The 22,195-nt window shown below is 41.8% G+C and overlaps 1 protein-coding gene across 1 annotated transcript in view; it reads left to right on the forward strand.

The window, feature by feature from the left end:
- The first annotated feature begins 3,531 nt into the window (after positions 1-3,531).
- Positions 3,532-22,195, forward strand: part of ajap1 (adherens junctions associated protein 1) — a 51,491-nt gene continuing 32,827 nt past the window's right edge. Inside the window, exon 1 of the mRNA XM_064300896.1 lies at positions 3,532-4,442. Within this exon, the coding sequence (XP_064156966.1) occupies positions 4,414-4,442 (29 nt within the window). The 5' untranslated portion in view covers positions 3,532-4,413. The remainder of the gene's footprint in view (positions 4,443-22,195) is intronic.

The raw sequence follows: 22,195 nt of genomic DNA on the forward strand, positions 1-22,195 counted from the left end.
AACAGGGCTGTTATTTCCACGTTCTCTCTCAAGCTTTTGTGTGTATGTGTGTGCTAGCTCTGTGATCTTTTGAATTTTTTTTGAAGGGGTTCAGGGTTTTTAAAATTTTTTATTTAACCTACCTTTATGTCTTTCTCTCAACGCAGGGACAGTTTCCCTGCTGTATATTAGCTGCTCGTCTCCTCTGTTTCTCCCCTTATTAGCAAAAGCTTGCCACAAGCAAGTTCACATGTGAAAGGATCAAACTGAAGGCATCTTCCCTGAGAAAATGATGTAATCTTAAAGCTTCCGACTGGAGCTCACAGGCCCCCCCCGAAATCCTTTCACTCCGTCCACATGTCCACCGGTGGTCGTAAAAAGCCATTTCCACAGCAGGTATTTAATTACGATTTCTCGACGCGTGCACTACGACTACTACACACACGCACACGCACACAACAAAAGCTAACTGACAACAGGGGGAAGCCTGTGACAGATCGGCAGGGAACCGCTTTTCTTTCCACCGTACTCGCCTCTCACAGACGGCGGCCTCAATCTGCCCAGGATCTCCTGACGGCTGTTCGCGGAGGCGTATCTGTTCTTCTCCCGGACACACCGGCTCTAGCAAAAGGCAGTGATGTTTTAATGAGAGGGGGTTTATGGGTACTTTTCGCTCAATATTGCTCAGGAAACATTTTTAAAAATGTTTAATTTTTATTTTTATAAAAGCAGTCCCTTCCTTGTCCAAGGCCATCTCATTTTCGAGGGGGGGTGGATTCGCCATCAACCACTCGCTGTAATGGCAATTAAATGCACTTGGGGGGCAAAAAGGGGATTTTTGTACTGAGGAAAAATTGTGTTCTCACCCAGGGAGACGCATGGCACATGGAAGGGCAGGAGAAAAGTGATCTTTAAAAAAAAATTTTTTATCGAGAACTCAAACTGGTTGCCAAATTTATGTATTTCAATTGGAGCCACGGAAAACCCCTTAGTCCCTAATGAGACCTGGAGCAGAGACTGTGTTTCTTCCTTTGTTTAATATCTGGGAGAGGACAAATGGTTCTAACTCTGATCTTCAGGGGGAGATTTCACAGACAAACACTGCATTGCATTTGTCTTGTTTTGACAAAGACAATCATCAGCAATTACAGGGTTTGTCCTTTCTACTTTTACAAGACGGCCCCTTCATAAAATATTCTTTTGGTGCACATTCCTTTTGACACGCTTGGCTATAACACTAAGAAGGAAAGCAAATGGTTCATCCCATTTACACATGATTTACACATCATTTACAATCGCCCCTTTCATGGCACTCCTGTTACATTTACCCCCATTCCAGCACTTTTTGTCATTTGTATTTCCGTCCTAATATTTTAGCTTGTTCTCCCCCTAGTTTGACTTGGCATAAGTTAGGTCAGTATAATGTTCACTGCGTGAACTGAACTGTATTCTTGGCTATAAATAACTGTACGAAATGAGTATTGTACCTTATCGAACCTGTGTTTTGCAGTTATTCCAATGACCATGATATACACTTTTGTACACCGCTTTGGATAAAATTGTCTGCTAAATAAATGTAATGTAATGTAATGTAATGGGGTTTGAAGATAAATTGTTTGTATAGATTTTGGACATTGATTGAATGGTTTCGGTATCAAGCTGATCAGTGTACAGTGTCATTCACGACGTGAGAGTCTTGGGTGATATTGATCTTTGCAGAAGTGCAACACAACCTGATTAGCGAGAGAGGTTGCTGGACATGGCTGATTTTACCTGTTGAGCGTACAGTCTGGTGAGAGGCAACAAAAAAAAGCCCAAAAATTGAACCAGCACTGTCTGCTTAGGTAGATAAGCAGTTCAACCCTGTTTTCATATTTTGTAAAAGTCTTCCCACATCACATCTCATCCATAGAAAAAAATTAATAAAAATAAAAAATAAGCAGGCCCGCTAAAAATTTGATTTTCAGTTTTCCTGATAAGAACTCTGTGAATCTGTTGCCGGCTAAATGAACTTGTTGACAATGAACAGCTCAGATGGTGAATGACAGTGCCCAATATTAGTTCAGCCTCCACAATGTTGATGTCACAGTTTTTCTCCAGATAAAATGTTAATTGTTTTCTGTTTTTTTCAACTCTTCAGTGAACTGATCATCATCTGTGTGACATCACATCTCAGATTAATTAACTTATACAATGTACAATGTAATGTGCGAAGTACAATGTAATCCTCGATCCACAAACATTATGCTGGGGAAATTGTTATTTTTTTTTTTTTTTGGGGGGGGGGGTTCAGCTATGAATAACCACTAATCATACCAATGGCAAACAAAAATGCTAAACTGCTTTCCAGAACTTATTTATTATTTATTACTTAAAATATACTTGCACAAACACAATGGCGCACTCATCTCAATGCTACATACCATACAGTTACATACAAGACCAGTGTTATTTGCCCCAGCCTTGTAAATCTAGGTTGGGACATGTCACCTTTCACTATAGACATGTTAACCCATTCTAATTGAGTAAGTATACAGGATTTCTTTCTGACTGGAATCTAAAATGCAATGGATAAAACAGTTCTAAACTTTGCCTTCAATACTGCTTGGGAGGCAAGCCATTATTCATGCTTGGAGTATCAACAAGCTCATTGTTTTGCTTCTGGTTGCATGTACAGCAAGACACGAGCGCTGCTTTTAGAACGAGACTGCGCGCATCTGTGCTGTGGCCAGATTAATTGGTTTTGTTGAGCAACGTTACCCTGGCCAACTGAAAAAAGGCCACCGATATGTTGCCTGCTCAATTAGCAGGTGGATTCTTGTGATGAATGTGTCTCTTTTGTTGTTTCACTCGTGAAGTGAAGAATTCATGCCATTGGATCCATCAAGCAAAACCTCCCTCTGTTCTGTAGCTGTACATCTGGAGTCTTCATAAAATATCAATGGTTGCCGGTCAATTCCTACCTGAGTCTCTAAAATATTTAAGAACGAGTATGATTATGAAAAAAACATTGAAGTGATTTGAAGAATTGACTTTTAGATTATGGCAAAATGAGGTTTATGCAACGTTATATAAAAAACAAAAGACTACTTACTGTAATTGCTCTCTCAAGATAAAGGGAAATGGGAAAACCATGTTAGCATCGCGATCCGATTATAGACAAAAATGAATTCAGTGTCGCGACGAAACAGCAGTCTGGCACAAAGCAAAGCTAGCAATCTTGAGATATGAAAGAATTTGCTTCCTTTGTGTAGGAATTAGATTGAGGTTTCTGTGAGCAATTTCCAAGTTGTCAGGTGGCTCCTAGTTTATTAATAAGCTGAGCTCGTGTCACGGGTGCGTGAGTTTCAAAGTGTTGAGGGAATGTGTGATTTTTATTTATTTATTTTTTTTTGTGGGTCCGTGTGCAGGAGTGTGTGTCGAGGGTGTAGGAGAAGGTGGTAGTTTCAACTTGCGTGGGGATCTAACGATATTACATATTTTACTTTAAAATGACGTCACAGGAGTGTCAGGCGAAGCCGGGCTGGCAGGTTGTTAGTGAGTCGGAGAGAAGCAGAGAGAGGCAGCAAGATGCAGCGCGGGGTGATAACATTGCACTCTCTCCGATTGATAAGTGCATGATTTCCCCCTCTTTCTCATAAAACGAAAGGCAGTTTGCCTCTGCGAAACTGATTCTACAAAACATACAGAACTAGACTCACTGTCGCTTCTTTTTGTTTGTTTGTCATTGTTTATAAGCTTCTTTTTTTATATAATTCAAGAACATGCGAAATGTAGGAATCGAGTCTGCTTTAAAATACACCCTGGACTGAAAATTTCTGGTCATTTATTTTTAAGCTTTTAGTTTAACGTACACCAAACATTTCCGCGTGTGTTTTATTATACTGTCTTTGAATAATTATCTTGAAGTGCGTGGTAATTTTCAAAGCTGAAGCCACAGGGGATGTCGACGGTTCACCTTGTCGCTTTGTCATTTTTCGTGGCTTTTTCGGACTTGGCAGAGGAATTCGTCTGTTCATTTTGAATTAACCTAAAGTTTGATCGACACAAACCAATGGACAGAAGACACCTTATATTGAATAACTTAAGGAAGAGCACCTGGAGGGGACTACTTCGGATGCCTTCATTCACTGATTTCAATTAAATCATAAAGCAACCCCGGCCACTGAGAGAAAACACATCATGATATCCATATGATCCAGTTATTTTTTCTCATCTCTGTTCGACATTTGTGCGTTGTGGGAGGACCAGCAGCGTTTTCGGAGTAATTCATGCCCAATATTCTGAGGAGCAGAAGCTCAGAATGCTAGCATTATTGATGCCTGGAATAAGGTATTTAACTTAACTGTTTTCATGTGCGACTAACGACAATTGTGGGAACGTGCATAAATGGGAGGATATCTAAAGGACTGATTCGGAATTATTTTCGAGAAAATGTGGATAAAACGGATTGTTGCACGCAGGTAAGATTCCGACTTTAGTTTTTTAGGCTATTTTGTTTCTCGAGTAGTGAAAAACACAATGTCAAATAAGATTTTAATGCGTCACCAAGAAATGTAAAGGCTAGATCGGACGCATCATCATTAAGTAGCATCAGTTGCGCGTATATAAGCTCATATAGCAAAACGTTTCTCATAGTTTTTTCCCACTACGCCATGAAATGAGTTGCTTTGCATGACTGTATTGGAGCTAGTTGTCATGTAGGCGAGTAATAAATAAGTCGGATGATTAAGCATGCGTTTAGAAAATATGTTAATGGCTCATCCGTACTGCTATGTATTTTTTGTGTATTTATCTCCGATAATTTGGTTAATAGGAACGAACAATGTGATAAATTTCTCAGTTTCAAGTACATACGGTGCTTACTATTAATTTTCTGAACACTGGAGGTCGCCAAATGCACGCGAAAAAATATTAAACGAGCAGCAATGATGATGGCACATCAGTCTGGGCAAATAGCTCCTCTATCATCTATAGAAAAAAAAGTGCGACACGCACACGCGCGCGCGCACTCACACACACAAATACAAATAAAGAAACGCGATAGTAATATAGGAAAACAAATTTGTCTTCAGGCACACAGAAATGTAGGACAATGGAAAATACACGGTTTATAACACTGTGGCAATGTACACACCTTTGAAAATACTTTGTAGCCACAATACAGACGATTATACAATCAGGTGGTTATTTCATTAATTACTTTAATTTACTCCCTTTCATAACTCTGTCTTAGTTTTTACTAGTAAAAGCGTGGTGTCTTTTGTAAGTTGTTATCCAAAGATTTCGTTCTTTAATCTCTATTGAAATAAAATATATACATTTTTTGTTGTCATAATCTGTGACATGAAATGCCTTTCTGTTACAGCAGTTATGTTTTTATCAATTACCACTGGAACAGCAACATTAACAGGGTTGTTTTATATAGATAATTATAAAGATCGTGATGAGATTGGTCTGAATTATTTAGCCTAAAGCATTACTCTGACAACATGACTGGAAATATTCAGATTTTCAAAATATCAAACGATTTTACAATTTAATTAATCTTCTTTTGACATTCAGATTTCTTTGTCACTCAACAAACACTTACATCTATTTAGATTATTGAAAAGATATGTGACACGAGCCAGCCGAGTGCTTTTCGAAAACTTCTTGATTTTAACTCAGTTGTGATCATTGTATAAGAAGGTTTTTTTTGTGTAAAGGTCTGAAATGTGTCATGTTGTTCAGTTTCGACTCAGCCTTGGTTAATGGCTGTGGGGGAGAAACCCCTCATCCCCCCCCCTCCCCCCACTATAAATCAGAATGGAAATTGGCTACGTTTATTGAAGTTTTTGGAAAGTACAGTAGCTTCCGGTCTCTCCCGTTGGAAGGGGTCGAGAGGAATTGGGGGCTCGATTCAAGAACGAAATGGGGTGCAGGTCGCGCACCCCGTTTCGTTCTACGCCAGGTGGTCGCGGTGTGCTGAGCGACCCGCTCGTCTTCACAGTCGGTATAACGTGGCGGAATGGGCGGTGACACATTTTGACTGAAGCACTTGGCCTCTGTGAAATCCTGAAGCATATTCAAGCATTCCTATAAAGCCAAGCTTGTTTTAATGTTATGGAGTGGGGGTTGGGGTAGGTGGTAGGGGGGTGGGGTGGCTTTTTTAGATAAACATGCAGTCGAATGCAACAACAGATATTTTGGTTCCCAATAAAAACTTGGTTGCATCTGGTCTTTCACTGTCTTAAATCCATTTTCAGAACCCCAGATTAAGCTAAGCAGTGGAAGTGGGTGCTTGAGTCAGGGCTTAGCTCTCTAAGGCGCACTGAATTACGAAAAGTAGAGCCTTTTTCTCCTTTTCACGTTGTGCCATTGCTGTTTGTGTGGCCACTGATGAGGAATAGACGGCTATGTCACTGTTACTCGTCATACTGAGGTGATCTGCTGACACCCTGCTTGTGTCAGTATTTTGTCATGTGTGTATAAAGACTAATTGAAGTGTCTACGGCTTTAGAATCCCTTTGGGTCCGTGTTGTGTCCTTCAAATCTTTAGCAGTAAATACAGGGCATACATCCGACAGCACCATCGCTCCCAATGGAATAGATTGCACTGTGGAGATTTTTTTTGCTCCATAAATACCAACAAAGGTCGTGTAACGTTTCCACCCTTGTCTCATCATTGTGTTTGAATAATCAAAAGCCATGGGAGCACTTCAGGAAAGGGGGGAAAATTTGACTGACATGCATTGAGAAAATGAATGAAGTAGGACCAGAGGATAAGCAGTATTGATTCCCTGTCCTTTTGCTTGTGAAATGGAATTGAATGAAAATGCTTTTGTTTTGTCTTACTTACTGACCATGACATAAATAATACTATACTGTGACAATAAAATAAATAAAACATTTTTGAAAGTGTTACCTAGATTTAGATGCTCAACAAGTCAGAACTTTCTCATAATTGTTCAGGTTGCTGCTTTTTTATAGTTTACTGTTTCAAGTATATGGATTTTATATCTTGGCTTGTGAGCCTAGGTCCATTTTATTCATCTCAATGGCTGCCTAGATCCAGAAGAACGTGGTGAGTAGGTACTTCAGTCCAGGCGTTTGTGTGTAATTTATCGCAGTCTGTTTCATGTTTTGCATCGATGTGGAATGTGGGGGCTGTGCTGGAATTCGGCAACAGCTTCAGCGCGTCGACTTGAGTTCTTTCACTCTGCCTGACTGCTGGGATGGAATATCAGGGGGTTGTTTCAATTATGTGATAGAGTGCATGACAGCTTCCATATGCCTAGGTAATATCAAGACCAGGTGTGGTGAAGAACGTGGCGCTAGAAGCTTTGTCAAGTCAGTTCACATCTGATTTGAGGACTTAGTTGGAGTTGGATTCAAATCCTTTGGAACCCTCTCTCTATTCTTCAGGCGAAGACAACTCAGCCTTTGAAATTATTTTAATTCTCAGTTGAGTGTCTCGCCCTTTGGTACGGAGTTGACCAATGCATGGATAGGCTTACTGGGTGGGTTGGGACGGTTGCTTGTCCCTTGCATTCTCTGTTTTTCTTGACCAAGTCTTTCCATCAGTACATACTGTACTTAAAAAAATCCCTTACAAATTACTCTGTGACAAATCCCTTAAGGAAGTGGAACATACTACAGTATATTGAAGTATTGTAACATTATCCGGATCAGAAAGTATATTTCAGTACTTCATAATACATTGGCAAACAGGAACAGGGTTGGGCCTCCCTGTTGTAGAACAATAAAGCTACTTTCAGATTTCAGGCTTTGGGCCACTTCTATATGTGGTCCTTGATTGGATACACATCTGAACTGTAGCCAGGCGACCACGTCATTTTTGAATTCAGGTGTTTTTTTTTTTTTTAACGTCCCACTACACTGCACAGGTGTAGATGCCTGTTTGTCAGTGTTTTTTGTTATTAATGCACACATATGGTTCTTTCAGGGCGAAGGTCCTTTCATGCTTATGTCAGATATGGGCCACTTACAAACCTTAATGTGAACACTCGATGCAAAAAGATCGAATCCGAGCAAAAAAATCGAAATTGACCATTAAGGCCTGTAATGTGAATGTAGAATACATACAATATATACGTCCCCTCTCACTATGATGCCCTCCTAACCCATTAATCATTGTGCTCCTTCCCTGCCCAGAAGTGTCAATGGGGAAATACGGTCACAGCTGATCTTTCTCTCAACTGTTAATCAAAGAAGAAAGTCTGGGTGCCGTGCCGAAATGGGTGAAGGTTACAGAAAGTGGGCCGGGGACGCCATTTTCGTTTAATTCCAACGCCAGGACGCAAGACTCGTGATGAAAACATCAAGTGCTCAGTTATGTGCATTTCGCTCGCTCGCTTTTTTTTCTTCTTCTTCTTCTTCTTCTTCTTCTCCCATAGCAATTATGAGGGTGATTCACCACATATCTCTCCCGAGCATCATTAACCTAATTTGTAGCGAAACGAGGACTTGTCGTGTCTCTGAGCTCCGGCTCTCCGGGGGCCTTACGCGGCGTGAAAAAAAAAAAAACATTCGCCGCTTTCTGCCGCAAGGGGTAAAATTGAAGACCCGTCTCAAACTGTGAAGGAAGTGGAAGAGGCCTCCAGCTCGGTCGGACCGCCCCCTTCCCCCCCCCCGGTCACGGCGGTCCCGTTTGCTCACCACACCATTACGGCCTGCTGATTACATAGCTGGGCACATCGAGAAAGGAGAGAAAATGGAGCAGGACCACATACTACGCTGTGTGTGTGACACAGACGGGAGTGCGGGGACCTAAATGTCTCGTTTACTTTCCAGTGTACGTACATGCACTGTGTGTGTGTGTGTGTGTGTGTGTGTGTGTGTGTGCAGCCTCCATTAACTCGATGAAATGCGAGAGGCGGTGAACCTCGTTTGTTAAGTGGAACGTCCTGTACGACCCCTGGCTAGTCTATTTTTTGAAACTTAAAAAAAAAAAATTGTTTTCTTGTGATTATATTGGGTTCAGAATGTCGACACATGCAAACAGTCGACTATTATAGTATCATCTGGAATAAGAGTCAGTGGAGCAATTGGGGCTTCCTTTTAGTTCTGTAGTTTTGAGAGATGCGCTATTGATTTTGGTTGCCTTATTTGGAAGCCGTATTGCAAAAATAAAATGGCACTTAATTCATTTGCAGCTATGAAATGTGTATTCCTCGGGAGTCAATAGCCGCGGCGTGAAATATTAATGAGGTAGCTTTGTTCGAAACGAGCGTAAGTAAACGAGACGAGACAAAACCGCCCCCCCCCCCCCCGTAAAAAGTGAAGACGCGGTCGTACCGAGCCTCGCGTACCCCCCGCTGAGCCCGGCGGGGGGGGAGGGGAAATCTAACGCCCTCTCTGTTCACACAGCGCGCTCTCCTTTAATCAATACCGCCGCCACAAAGCGTCAGATCGCTCAGTCTCACAGATTCTCGCTAACTGGACTGCTTCAAAGCGGCGGGATGCACTCTCCCCCCCCCCCCCACCCCCCCCACCCCAGTCCGCAAAAAAACCTCAGATCTCACGTTGCATTAAAAAAAAAAAAATAAATAAAAATAAAAAAACCATCTAAACGAACAAGTGGGGAAGGACCTGTGTGCTCTTAGTAGCGGATGATGTTTTTTCCGCGCACATCATATACATACAGCCGTGGTCAATAATTCATACGAAACACAGCCTAGAAATCTTCTTGTGGGTTGTCTAATAGCACTCTCTGGGTAGTTGATCCGGAGAGAGGGAGATAATCTTCCCTTTTGCATTCGGTGGGTGGCAGGGCCCCCGATTCCCTGCAGAGCATTCGGGCTCTGGGTGCTTTGGGCGGAAGATATTGTGCAGGGGGGGATTAATTAGTAGGTCGTTAAAGTGCCTTTGGCGGCTACGTCTTGGCTCCTCCCGACTTTTGTGCGTCGGGGAAGAGGCTCACGCAGGTCTGATGTAATGTTGTTCCACTCATCCGAGAGAACAGCTGCTGTTCTTTTCCTTGATCTGATTGGTCCTTTCAGGCAGTATTTCGCGTCCACTCGGCCAGCAGGACTCCTACAGACGAGCCGCTGAAACACAGACACTGGGCTGTCAACATATCCCATGAGCACTTGCCAGATGAAGGCTTATTGCTAGGGAGTACATAACGATGTTTCCAGAAGTATGGCATCAGAGAAAATTATTAGTAAACTTAAAAAGTAGGCCTGGGTCGAGCAAAATACAATATTGCATTCCATATTTTATATGCCATAATGTGCACATGTATGTTAATGAGAAATTTAAATACTACCTGATTTATTTCTTTAAGAAAGATAAAAGAGAAATACTGCATACTCCTCTTATAGTAAAAGAGGAAAATTCTTTTAATCATTGCCTGTAAAATGAAAAGAGAGAAATATAGAACAACATTGCTAAAGTGGAAAAAGTCCAACAAATGAGAACATGTTGTCAACAGTATAGTTCTGTTATGAGTTGAGTTTAAATTGAACATCTCTACCACAGTTTTACCAATGGATAGCAAATATTTGCATTAAATGTTGTTTTTTTTTACCATTAGTGAAGTAAGGTGTTAATGATGTGGCATTCCATTCTTCAGATATTTCTCATACAAAATATATAGCTGATTAAGTTAACTCAGTTATATAACTTGAGATGAATTAATATTCATTATTCATCAATAGATGGTCTTACAAACTCAACCAACAACCCAACTCCCCCAAAACCTTCCTATAGCCCAAGTCCTTCCAGAAGAATAGCACAGATGGATAGAAAGATAATCAGGCTGACAACATACTTTTCAGTGATAATTTGTCTTATATAAGATATTCCAATTTTACATCGCACAGTCCCAGTGGACCATGCGTTGTCCGGAAATGTTATCTTAAGCAGAAAAATGGAAGTCCCCTTATCTGACATGTCAGGATAGAGCCTTAAAAAAACTAAGAACCGTGGTCCAAGCAGGGATTAATTTGTGGTGGATTATGAGGAAAAGCCTTGAAATAGTTGAAATTGCAACATTTGCGTGGGCTAATGCTAGCTACATCCTGGTTGTAATGTCCTAAATAACGGCTGTTTCTTTTTGGGCCTCCAGCATGGTTTCTTGTTCCATATTGCCTTTAGGTTTATGCCATAGGCGTTCGAAACAAGGCACATGTCCTTCGATGCACTGAACTTACTGGAGGCTATTCGGTCAGAGTCTGCGTGCATAACTGGCTGTATAAACCGTGCACAGAAACAGCCATGCGTACAAGAAGCATTGCTGTATCTGGGGAATGAAATGTGACTCATTATGTTCAGCTAATCAAATCTCTTTTTAAATGACCAAACCTGAGTTTAGACGAAACATCCTTGTGCTAATTTAATGTTCTGTGAAAGGTAGCACAGTCTCAGGTCTTCTGTGTGGGCAGGCAAGGAGACGATACAGTGAACAGGTTTGTTAATTGTTAGCTCGCTCATTCCGTAAATGAATGGAGGACATTTTGGTGCATAAATGAATCCTTGCATTCTCTTCTGGGCAGTGAATCCACAACAAAACGTTTATGGCCACTTACTGAGCTCTTTGTGGTGTCAGTCTCTGAACGCTGAAGCACACAAACTCGTAATTTCAGTAAAAGCCTGGATTGTAAATTCTGTTCTGAAATGCAAGAGAGTCTGTGGGCATCAGCCATTTGAGTGATGCCACTTTCAGCTCAAATGGACTCTTCACCAGTTATGATACAGTTCCATGCATCATAGCTCAACTAAAATAATTTTTTTTGTGTACTTCACCAACCGCACATAGATATGTAGTCATGCATGTGTGACCACCTTTTATATGCGCACACACACACACACACACATACAGTCCCATATGCGCCCACATGACCCCCCCCCCCCCACACACACACACATCCTCCCACACTTAATGTGCACAAAAGCATTATGCAATGAAAACAGGTAAAACTCATTTCAGTGCACACCTGATGTTGTGGTATCTTGTGTTGACCCATTTAGATTTGGGGTCAAGATGAAAAGCTTCCTTGGAGGGTGTTTTATAAGATAAAGAATGTGCCGATGTTGCCGACATAGGCTGAGAAAACGTTGACCAGTGATCTCCCAGTTCTCCTCAGTGACCAGAGAGGGGCTTTCTCTAAATGCAGATGAAAAAAATAATATGCTTTGGTTATATATATCCAAAAATTCCCAGATCAGACAACATGCTTGTCATATGTGTTTAAACCTTATGCTGTCATAAATGAAATTTGATCAATTTAATGGCATATTTTTATATTTATATTTTTATAACGCAATCATGTGGACAGCCACCCGAGAGCTGAACTCACAAAACAGATCTTTAATAAATAATAACGTTTTTAAATTAAAAACTGGGGGTAGGCGAGCTTGTGGATGTTGAATTCGATACTGGCTGCCATGTTTTTCATTAAAAGAGCAATTCGTACTTTATTCATGTCAAGCTCAAGAGCCGCAGCATTCAGTCAGACTTCTCAGATATTCTGTTAGCATGTAGGACACATTTTCATGATGGCATTAACTGTGTTACTTATTCCTTGAATTGATTGGTTTGCACATGTGCAAATGAGGTTTTTTTTTCTTTTTCTAAACCACAAGGGCTTAAGTTTACCCTTTCCATCTGTTTTTGAACTGCCAGAAAATGTACAGTTATTTTGAACATGTCATGTTTATCTGCCGCCTCTTGGCTGACATTTTAAGTCAATGCGATTTAAGTCAGTGTCATTTCATGTGTGTAACAGAACACATATAGTACACTTTGCTTTTAGACATTCCACACCATCACAGTTGGCTGCTTTTGATAAAATGGGTGGTTTGACTTTCACAAATCAACATTTATCAATAAAGCTTCACTCATAATTTCAATCATATTTATTAGCAGTACAGTTGTCCTTTTGATAGGGTGACTGCTGCCATTTTGCTTTGTCTCTGGCTATAATTTCAGTTTTGATTAATTCTGGCTTTTTATCTTGTTTATTGTTGTCTTGTTTTTTTTGTGTTTGTTTGTTATTCTGCTTCCATTTGCATTTCATTTGCATACCCCGGGAGCTTTTTGTTTAAAGAATCATTGTTAGCCTTTGAACACCTTTGAATATTTAAACCGATCTTTGGTTTTCCTCCTGTAATTGGTGAAAATTTACTGATGGTACCTTTAAATACTCTGTCCTACTAATATTTGTTATAACAGCTGTTCACCAACATATTGACCAGAGGCCAAATCCCCTTACACATATTGTCAGTACTGTATCAGATACTTCTCCTCCGAGCGCTCCGGTTTTCTCCCACTGTTCAAAGACATGCAAGTAGGCTAATTGGAGACTCTTAATTAGCCATAGGTATGAGTGTGTGTGAGTGAATGGTGAGTGAATGGTGTAGGTGCCCTACGATAGATTGGAGGCCTGTCCAGGGTGTATTCCTGCCTCTTGCCCAATGCATGCTTGGATAGGCTCCAGCACACCCCCCCTCCCCTCACACCACGACCCTGCCCAGGATAAGTGGGTATAGATAATAGAATGGATGGATGGATAGGTGTATGTATCAGGTACTTAAAATCCACCAATGACAAGAAACTGACCCATGGAAAACACTTTTTTTTTTAGTTTAATGATAATGTTAACTGCTCATCATCTTTCATGAACATACAGTTAATGTGGAAATGATGTTACGCACATTAGCACTTATTTGGCCCAACGGGACTTGTGATTGCTTAGAAATGCAACACATGCTGCAGGTATTTATCTCTGAAATGTGGACATTATTGCATCGGTAATCCACAGGAAAAGCCTCTGCTCCTCAGCTCAGCAGTAAGCCCGGAGGTTTTTGGCTGTGAACACATTGAAAAAAAAAAAAAAAAGGGCTGACATCATTATTAGCGGCCTGAATTTCAGATGAGCTTTTGTTTATGGAACCTGAATTTGCGTCGGTGCTGTTGTTAATGTGGTTTAAGTACCTGATGGACAACAGACGGCGTGCCAAATTTCAGAACTCATCCACGGCTCTTCTCTATTGTACGTGTAATGTCTCCCTCCGTATTGTTGGGTAATGAAAACCCGGTCACATAAACAGTCTAATAAATGCGCTTGTAAGCTCCTCATCAGTGCACATTTTATATGTAAATTAAAATAATGGCAGTTCATGCTTCGGCTCTAACACCTCAACCTGCCTTTGCACCTGTGCGGTGTTAATCTGCCGATGCCTGATTCCAGCCAGTTACAGGAAATGGGTAATCTCCTTTTGCGTATTTCACGAAACCTTTTGCGTGTCATAGAAAAAACGGTCAGCCTAGTGTCAGTCATGCAGAAATATTACAAAAATGTGAATCTCGGCCAGTGCCCCAGTCTGATTAATCTCCAATTTGCAGTATATCTATAAAAAATGAATGGGATTAGCACATTCCATATGTTACAGTTCAACACTTGGCTCCAGCTGTGTCAGTTTCATTTGTTGGTTCATCGTGTTTGATCGTGATCTCATAGCTAAACAAGGAAACTAATTGGAATCCATCCCCCCCCCACCCCCCCCCCCCCACCCCCCTTCTATCCTCTTAATGATGAAAGAGGCGAGCGAGCCGAGCCATTGTTCTTCTACAGAAGGGCACACCCCATTGTCCGTCGACTTTCAGTGTCTTTCCAGAGGAACCAGTGGTGCCCTGCCCTTGGTCTTGATGACGGGGAAGGGAAGGGGGACGCCATATTAGGCTTGTTTAACCCAGGGGCTCATGCGTCTAATGTGCAAAGATCAGGCGCGCCAGGCTGAGCCATTTTGTGCAGGGCTGCTTCGGGCCTTCCCCAGCTTTAAAGTGCATCCTAGCTGACCTCATCTCGAGAACACTGATTATTCTGGGTCAGCTTCCCTTAAAGGGGCACGGTCTCATTAAAGGTACAGAGGAGGACGGTGTGAGGACTGTTCGCGTGCCCTTGTGTTCTTTTACCCTGCGACAGGAAGCAGGGTAAGTGAATACAAGGGCAATAGAGCCATGAGGAGAGAGGTAGACATATTCAGTGCCTTTCTTTACGCTTCTGTACTTAAGTGTACAATATTATATAGGACTTTTAGTCAAAGGAAGAAAAGGTGGAATACTATTGGATGCTGGTGGCGAGTCATGTACAAAGTTTCTGTTATTGCTTTGTTTCCTGGAATAGAATATAAAAAAAACAAGGCTGTAGAGCTCAGGGGGGAAATAGGCCTAAGTAAGTTATTGTTTGCAACCAAAATGAGTTCAAACAAGTTCACACTCGCCGCACACAATTGTCTCTGAACCCAAATTGAGGTGAAAACCTGAGGTGAAAAGATTTGGCTGAGCCCCCCGTGCTAATTGGCCGAAGTGGCTGTTTGTACAGAGCAGATATTGGTGTCTGGCTCGGACGCCCCTGGAGTTCAATCCATAGCTTCACCTGCACAACAGCTGCGAAGATGAAAGCGTTTGGGCTTTCACCCGCCACCCCGGGGCTCCCCCGTAGGATCACAGATCTCTTCCTGGAGGTGACAGGACTGCCGTAGTGCCTTTCAGTATCCACGCAGGGGTTCTGTGAGCACCCCCCCCCCCTTCGCCCCCCACCCCTCCGTCCTCTTGCTAGCAGTTAGCCTGCGCCTCTGTGACGACATGCAGATGGTCGCTTAGGGCTTGCGGCGACAGCGAGAGAGAGAGAGAGAGAGAGAGAGAGAGGGGTTTGAATGGAAACGCATTGTGTGTTCGACTTCGACTGCTGCATTTACACTAGTCTTTTCACCGCTATTCAATACAGAACTTCGGCGTGTGTTTTATTGTGCCGTGGTTTGAGTATGTGCAGGCCCCGTGGGTATTCAGAAAAAACATTGAAATTGTCCTGCAGTTCTATGCAGATTCCTTTTAAACTTATTTCACCTGACAGCCTTTTTGTATGGCTTGAAATGCGTCTACTACGTCACTCGTGTGTTAGCTTTCTGATTGGACGAGCATATAAAAAAAAACCCTTTCCTTATACTGCATCTTGGGCTTTACCTTCAATATACAGGATACTGAGGCAAGGCAACATATTTTCTGAGTTTTTTTTGGCTCTGCTCAACTTCAAAATTCTGCTTACAGAAATGAAATATACTGCAAAGTATTGAAATAAATTGTATTGTATTGTATCAGAGCAACTCTTTGAGCAAAATATGGGCTAATATACACATTATTTCTACTTTCAGATGTTGCAATATATACATATTTAAAGAATGTATTGCTGTGATGTATATTTACCGTTATATTTTCAAAAGGTCAAACTATTTATAATATATTGCAGTGTACTCCGTTTCTATAAGGTTTTGATCTTCTTGTGTTTATATAGGCTTGCAGCACCAGAGAAAATCTCTGCAAACTGTTCTTCATATGCTGCTTCTGGCTTTCAAACAACTGCTGAGCTGCTGGCATTGGACTTGTCCAGAATCAAGTTGAACTGATCCTGAAGGGGTGCTGAGGGTTTGGTAATGAGGACTTTATGGAGCTCTCCTCCAGCATTGATCTAGTGAAGTGACAAGAAGGGTTTTTTCCCCACAGAAGCTGCCGTGTAATAGAATATCTATGGTAGTAAGTGGTATTCATTCTACCCTTAATGAAGTATTTGGCTGTATTCAATCAACATTTGTCCTTCATTTACAAGTAAACATGAGTGTTACTTTTTTCTTGACAAACTCAGTTTGGTGAGTTGTTATGAGTGATTGCTGAATTTGCCACAACTGTGGTCTTTGAAGAAAAAAAAATTGTTAGTCAAAATTAAGGACAAATGTTGATTTGAATCCAGGCCATTGCGTGTAGTCCTCAGGCCATTTTGCATTCATCAAAGACAACGACGGGACTGCAAAGACTGTTTAATTATGTTTTAATGACAGCGGTGTTGTAATGCAACACTGACAAGAAGTCCCAGTGCAGCTGTTATACACACGACTCAAACTCAGTCTGTCTTGTGTACTGCGGTTTCTTACGAGATATCAGAGGCTACTCTGGGCCAGACCGGCTTGGTTAGCTAGAGCTGATATACTGTAGCTCCCTTCTGCCCAACTGCTGACCACTCGCTCAGGAAGCGCTTTTAGCTTTGTCTGCTACGGGTGAAATATGGCCAATATTGTCCTTGTCAATTGCAGGCTGAGGTAGAAATGCAGATGTAGGGAAATGTATTCCCTTTGCTGTGGGCTCTACAGAGATCCAGTGTATAGTGTCCACTAATTATGCCTCAAGTCTAGTGTGTTTTACAATGGCGAGACGAAGCGTATACGAACTGTAGGCCTAGTTGTGAACAGCTGTAGGATCATCCGCTCAGACTGTTGCGTCCAATGATGCACATGGACAATTGGATGCTTTTACACGAGAAGTAACTGCAAAAGTGATCCCTCGACAAACACATGACGAGAAAGCCCTGGAAATGGGACATGGGACAGCCAGTAACGGTTGCCAGCACATGCGCCTTCCGTGGAAACCGAATCCAGCCAAAGTCCCTTTGAAATGGCGAGGAATGGAATGAGAACGACGATCGCTAAACACAGGGGTTATTAAAAGGCCATGCTGATAAAATTGATATATTGATAGCAGGGACAGGGAGGTGAGGGCAGCGGGGGGGGGTCGATTAGATGGAGGAGCTGATGGCGGGCGAAAGAGGCGGCGATCGGCTCGTCTTCCCGTGGCGGACATGCTCCCCCCCCCACCCCGTCTGCCAAAGCTTTGTTTTGGCGCACTTTCAGCGCTGCGAGTCGCGGTGGAAAACGACGTATAATTAAGGCGCGTGTTAAGCGGGGCGACTGGCTTGCCGCGGCAGATCCGGGGACACGCTTAAATGAATTAGCTAAAAATAGGCCGGCTGAAATCGGGAAGATTTCTCACGTGCCTCGCGATGTGTGTGTGTGTGTGTGTGTGTGGGGGGGGGGGGTCTCTTTCCAAGAAACTGTAAAATGAGGTCATTGTGTAAAGAAAATAATAATAAAAAAGCACCAACAGCAACAACAATTATTAAGTAAACACCAAACTTTGTCTAACAATAGGTGAGCTTTGCTTCTGTGCCTTTACCATGTTGATGATGGGTATTGTTGCTGAATAGCTGAACCCACGTACTGTTTTTTTTTTCCCTCAAATATGTAAATGTAGTCAGTGACCTGATTATGCTACCTGGAACTGAAAGCAGAGATCACTTCAGTTTGATTGATAGCATATACTACTGTAAAACTGTACCCCACTAATGCAAAGGCAGCCTTTGCCAATGCGGTCCATGCTTGGGCTACATTGATTTTGTATCACGCTAATGTCAGGGTTTGTTTTGGGTTTTTACGTTACCTCGTCGTGGGCTTTTTTATTTTACATGTCAAAGAAACTGTGATGCAGATGAGGCACATTCATCATTTCTCAGAGCTCTGGGTATGTCTCACAGGCTCAGGACTGAAGTAAGATACAGGAGCTTCATTCTGCTGACCTTGTACCTGCTCACATGCCACAGGCTAGGGGACAGCTGCCAATTATAGACTAACCTCTCAAAAAAAATGTGCCACAAAAGGGCAGGGAAAGTCACTGCCTGTGGGTATGACAGTGTGTGCGTATGCGCCTGCGTGTGTGTGTGTATGCGCGTGTGTGTCTGGGTGTGTGTGTGTGTGTATGCGTGTGTGTGTGTGTATGTGTGCGTGTGTGTGTGTTTTGGGGCTGGGTGTGGGTAGAAGCATCAGCCTGGTTATCAAGCCAAAATTTTAGGGAGGGTTCAAAAGGGTTCTGCTAACAGATTTTTTTTAGATACTCCACATGCAGAACATTAACTGAAAGTACCCTCACTGCAAAAAGCTACGGTATTTGAGAGCGTAATTAATTTTTGGCATATCTGTCAGTTTGCTGTGTCCAGTTAGGGTACTGCACTCACGTTAGCATGACGCTATTGTGTTGAATCTGCAGGAGAAAATGTTTTATCTCTCCAAGCACTTAGCACTGGGAACACATTATAGCTGCTGTTTAGAGCAGACAACCTGCTGGGTCCCTGGAGAGACAGGTTCATAATAATGACAATATAATAACCATACGACCATTGGTTATATAAATTTTCAAATATATGAATATGATTTAATGACTTTAAGGCGAAAGGTACTGTAACATCTTTGGTTACAGACAAGGTAAGTGAGAACAGCTTGACTTTGACAGGATTAAAACATTTAGCAATTTATCAATGCAAATTACTGAGACACGCTGCTAAATCATGCAGTAAATTTAAAGCTACAGTCAGTATCGCATATAATGCTTGCAATTTACCTTTATTTACCATTGACGCAATTTAGAATTTAACAAAGATTCATAATTCCTGGAGTTAAATGATTACATTACATTTCAGGCATTTAGCAGACGGTCTTATCCAGAGCGACTTACGCAACTTTTTTTTTTTTACATAGCATTTACATTGCATCCATTTATACAGCTGGAGATATATCTACTGAAGCAATGCAGGTTAAGTACCGCCCCGCTATGGTGGTTTTATGAACGCAGCCCGTATGGAGCCTGTACGGTGGAGCTGAGTGCACTAGATTTCGCAGAGAATAAAAGCCCTGGGTAAGCGCGCTGACGAGAAGCAACAACAGGACCTTTGATTCTGAACGTCAGCTGTACTTCATTGGAGAAACGGAGGTGAACAGGTCTCTTTAAACTGCCTGTGTTGCCCACACTTTGCTACAGCACAATTTTAGTTTGAGCACCCCTGTCCTTGAATGAGTTGATATTTCAAAAATCAATTAATATCGATTTCACTCTTAGATGCACTTCATGTTACAAGTTTCTCTGTTGCAAGGAGCATTGTTGCACTTCAAATGCAATTTGCCTGCTACTGTATCAGAATTGTAATCAATGGCACCCAGTGATTCTCAGCCAAATATCAGAGAGCCATTTGAAATTGACAATAGTCTGTCCCCTTTCAGGGAAGATGACAATAATTAGTATTTGATTGGGATCTTTATTGCAAACCGGCACAATCATAAAGAGCTTCAAGCTTTAAAAACAGGCTTGTCAGCGTGGCATTTCAAAGGTCAACTTGCATACAGTGCTGTGAATTGTTATCTTTAGAACATAGCAGCACTGAAATGAATGGACACCCTTTTTACTCGTCTTTGACAGTGGTATGCATGTTCAGTAAAGTGATAGAGATATAAAATGGCAATTAGGATAAACTATGTAAACAAGACAGGCATACAGTATGTGATGACATCCATCAACGCAATCACCATTAGTTATGATATTCTTAATAGAATTACAATGCCCTGCTCAGTACTGATGCTATTTTAGTTTCATGGTTGTCCAAGAGAAGAAATGTGTTTGGTTATTACTCATGATTTATTGCGTTGTCCTCTTACACCCTTTGCAATTATGCAATTGTCATTAAACAAGAAAAGTTTACTCGTAACATTTGCTGTCTGAATACCTGGAAGGCATGCACTCAATAAACAGTTGTCCTCAACTTTTAACATTGAGATACTTTGGCCTGGACTAAATCAATATTTGGTCTTAGGTAAGACATACAAATAAATTTAAGCAATACCTTTTTCCTGTAACAAACACAGACAAATGTTGATTGAATCTAGCTCTAAATCTTTTTCAATTTATAATCTCCCCCCCCACCCCCAACCTAAAGAAAGAATGACTCATAAGTGATGAATTTCAACTAGAAGTCAGCTTTCGTCCTTCCTGCCTCGTTCCTGCATCGGTCCTTGGCAGCTGAAATCGAAGTGTTTGGTCTAATTGTTTTGCTGGCCTTGATGTGTGTGTGTGCGTGTGTGTATGTGTGTGTGTGTGTGTATGTGTGTTTGTGTATAGGAAGAGCCCAGTCTCTTGATTTATTTATGGTATCTCATATTCGTGGAAGAGTTCACAAATACACTCGTGCCCCCAGAGTGATGAATGGCTAAATTGCTTCGGATATATGGCACCTCTTAAAGCTCTTTCATTATCGCTCTGTAGCGTTGCGTATTTGCTTCTTGCTTCCTCTTTGAAGATGCACGGGCCGAAGAATGTGCCTTTGATACGCCTCTGCTTTAGAAATATTTTTTTGAATAAATATTCTCGGGTATTTGCTTTGAAAATGAAAGCTTCCCTACTGCATAACTACCGCTGCTGGATTTTAGCTTTCGGTGTGCCGAACCTCACCGTCGTAGTTAAGGGTACCCACTGCAAAAATGACGTCCGCTTCGACTGAAGTTAACAACAACAACAACAACAACAACAACAAAAACAGCAACAACAGCAGAAGACCTTATGGGGGAGATTTTCTGTCTGTCCAAAAGGTTGTGGTGCTGTGACAGGCCTCATTATACACTGACGCTCTCTATCACAAGTCCCCCTGGCCAATCAGCCCTACGGTACGTCCCAGCAGTTGAGGGAATCACTGTCTTCCCGCAAACACTGACGACCACTAACTGGAATGTCTCTGGCGTGATGTCACAAGGCTGCCTGATTGTAAAAAAAAAAAACTTTAATCGCACTGTTTGTCATCAGAGACGGTTAATAAAAATGCCCGGGGTGATTTAAAGGTGTATTCCTTTTCATCGTTTGGCATGCTATTTTTGTGAAAGTCGTACTTCTGGCGAGCAGAGGATGCCCGTGCTGTCATCGCTATAGAGGGATGAATTAAATGTCACTGGTTTCTGTCGCAAGCATCTTAGTCATTCTGTCAGGGAACATGACCACTACTATTGAACTCCCCTGAGGCTTGACACCGAGGACGGAATGTTATAGATCACTGCACACACCGCATCTGCTCACACTGCACTGATGTGACATGGAGTTGATTTTCTTTGCGCATAATAAGATATCTTTTTAATAATGCCCAAGCCTTCGTTTGTAAATGAATGTTTAATTGACCTTTGCCATGCAGCGTTAGGCATGGTTTATATGCCAAAGTTTTTGTTGCATAAAAAGAAAAATCGGATTGAGTATGGCTGCGGAGTTGATGAGCTATATTTCTCTGACAGACTCAGGCTTCTGTTTGTGTATTTTTGCTCAGTTTGTGCTAATGGCCTTTCAAATGTAGTCATTCTCCAGTCATTTTCATTAAATTTGTCTGTTCATTATTCAGTCGGTGGAAGTCAAGAATTTTACACATTTTATTGAGCAGTTTCAGTAATGATGTCACATAGTATGAGGTCATCCACATAGGGAAAGACCTCGTGGCTCCACATGCATGCGGCAGCCTATTCCACTGAACAAATAAAAATGGAAAATGAAAACCGTTCCCACTATAACTGACACGCAGCCCGG

Source organism: Anguilla rostrata, chromosome 11 (assembly GCF_018555375.3).
Source record: "Anguilla rostrata isolate EN2019 chromosome 11, ASM1855537v3, whole genome shotgun sequence".
NCBI lineage: Eukaryota > Metazoa > Chordata > Actinopteri > Anguilliformes > Anguillidae > Anguilla > Anguilla rostrata.